Genomic DNA, 1,435 nt, shown 5'->3' on the forward strand with positions numbered 1-1,435 from the left:
CATATTTATGATCTTTTAATATTTTAATGAATAAAGATTCCAAACTCAAATTCATAGTTTCTGAAAATTTTAATTAAATCATTAACATTTAATTTAGTAACTTCAAGTTAAATCATTAGTAGTAAAAAAAAAAGTTAGGAAAGTGTTTGAGTAATCTAATTTACATTTATCAGGAAAAATTGGTTTTATACATTTATTTTCTAAACTAAATAATAAAATAAAATGAATGAATAACAGCATAAGAAATATATATGATAAAATAAAATATTTAAGTTGAATCAATACAAACCATAATTACTAAACATGACCCTTTTGGATGAATTGATTGAAAAAATATCTTTGGAAGTTCAGTTATTGGTTATAAGAACAATAATATTTGAAATATTTAAAAATTTAACTCTTAACTACTAATAATAGGCCATTTTGGCCTGACTTGAGTTTTAAAAACATAACCCAATGTGAGCAGTTAAGGGTTAAGATCATAGAAACTTCTAACTATATAACTTATTTGGCTTTATGACAATTTAAATTATTAATATCCACTGGACTTAAACATGGTCTCTAAATAAATTATTTAACTATAAAATAGATCATTTTAGTATAATACAAAACTTACAAGTTTAGCAGCAGGATGGGTAACATTCATCTGTTGTAAAATAGTAGCACCATCGTTTGTTATAGTAACTTCACCGTTTCCTTTTTGGATCTATTTAGATTTAACACAAACAATATATGATAATAAATTCATATATAAATTAACAATATAGAATGAGAATAAAATGTACTCATATCATACCATTTTGTCCATACCCTTAGGACCAAGACTAGTACGAATAGCATCAGCGAGCCCTGAATAAAAAACAATATTAATTGTGGATAGGAGTAGTAATAATACAGATAAATAAGATCAAAGTCAAAATAAAAAGTGTGTATAGGTAATAGAAAATTGTCGATACTAGATTACAATGTTATAAACAATACTTAGTAAGAAAAAAAAATAACAACAAACAAAGACATCTCACAAAATAAATTGTGTTAATTAATGAATTCTAGAAATGAAAGCATTGTATTAGTCATCTAAAAAAAAAATTACTCTAACGAAACCTATATTAATTTATATTAGTTCTATTATTTACCTTCACATAGGCCAATTACCGAGTTTAAATGATTTAAAAAATGTTTTAAAATGGAAAAATTTAACTAATTCGGAACCGGTGTTCCTTACCTTTAGCTGCAGTCATGTTACTGCTTCGAACATCTTGTGGTTTACTTTTGTCCTTATAAACATTGCTATGAGCTCTGTGTCCATCACCGGCGGCGTTCGTCATTTTTTATTGATAAATGTCAAAATAAAGAAATCACAAATATCTACTGGTAACGACCCACGTTAGTTTTATAAACTTAACCTCAGTGTTGCTAAAGGGTACGCAATGTA

At 26.1% G+C, this 1,435-nt stretch overlaps 1 protein-coding gene across 1 annotated transcript in view; it reads right to left on the reverse strand.

The window, feature by feature from the left end:
• CCT4 (chaperonin containing TCP1 subunit 4) overlaps positions 1-1,435 on the reverse strand; it is a gene marked incomplete in the record, with an annotated part of 16,996 nt that extends 15,561 nt beyond the window's left edge. Inside the window, 3 exon segments of the mRNA XM_067049359.1 lie at positions 617-706; positions 797-849; positions 1,226-1,435. Of these exon segments, the coding sequence (XP_066905460.1) occupies positions 617-706; positions 797-849; positions 1,226-1,328 (246 nt within the window).

The sequence above is a fragment of the Halyomorpha halys genome, unplaced genomic scaffold (assembly GCF_000696795.3).
Source record: "Halyomorpha halys isolate HHAL.00 unplaced genomic scaffold, Hhal_1.1 Scaffold520.1, whole genome shotgun sequence".
Taxonomy (NCBI): domain Eukaryota; kingdom Metazoa; phylum Arthropoda; class Insecta; order Hemiptera; family Pentatomidae; genus Halyomorpha; species Halyomorpha halys.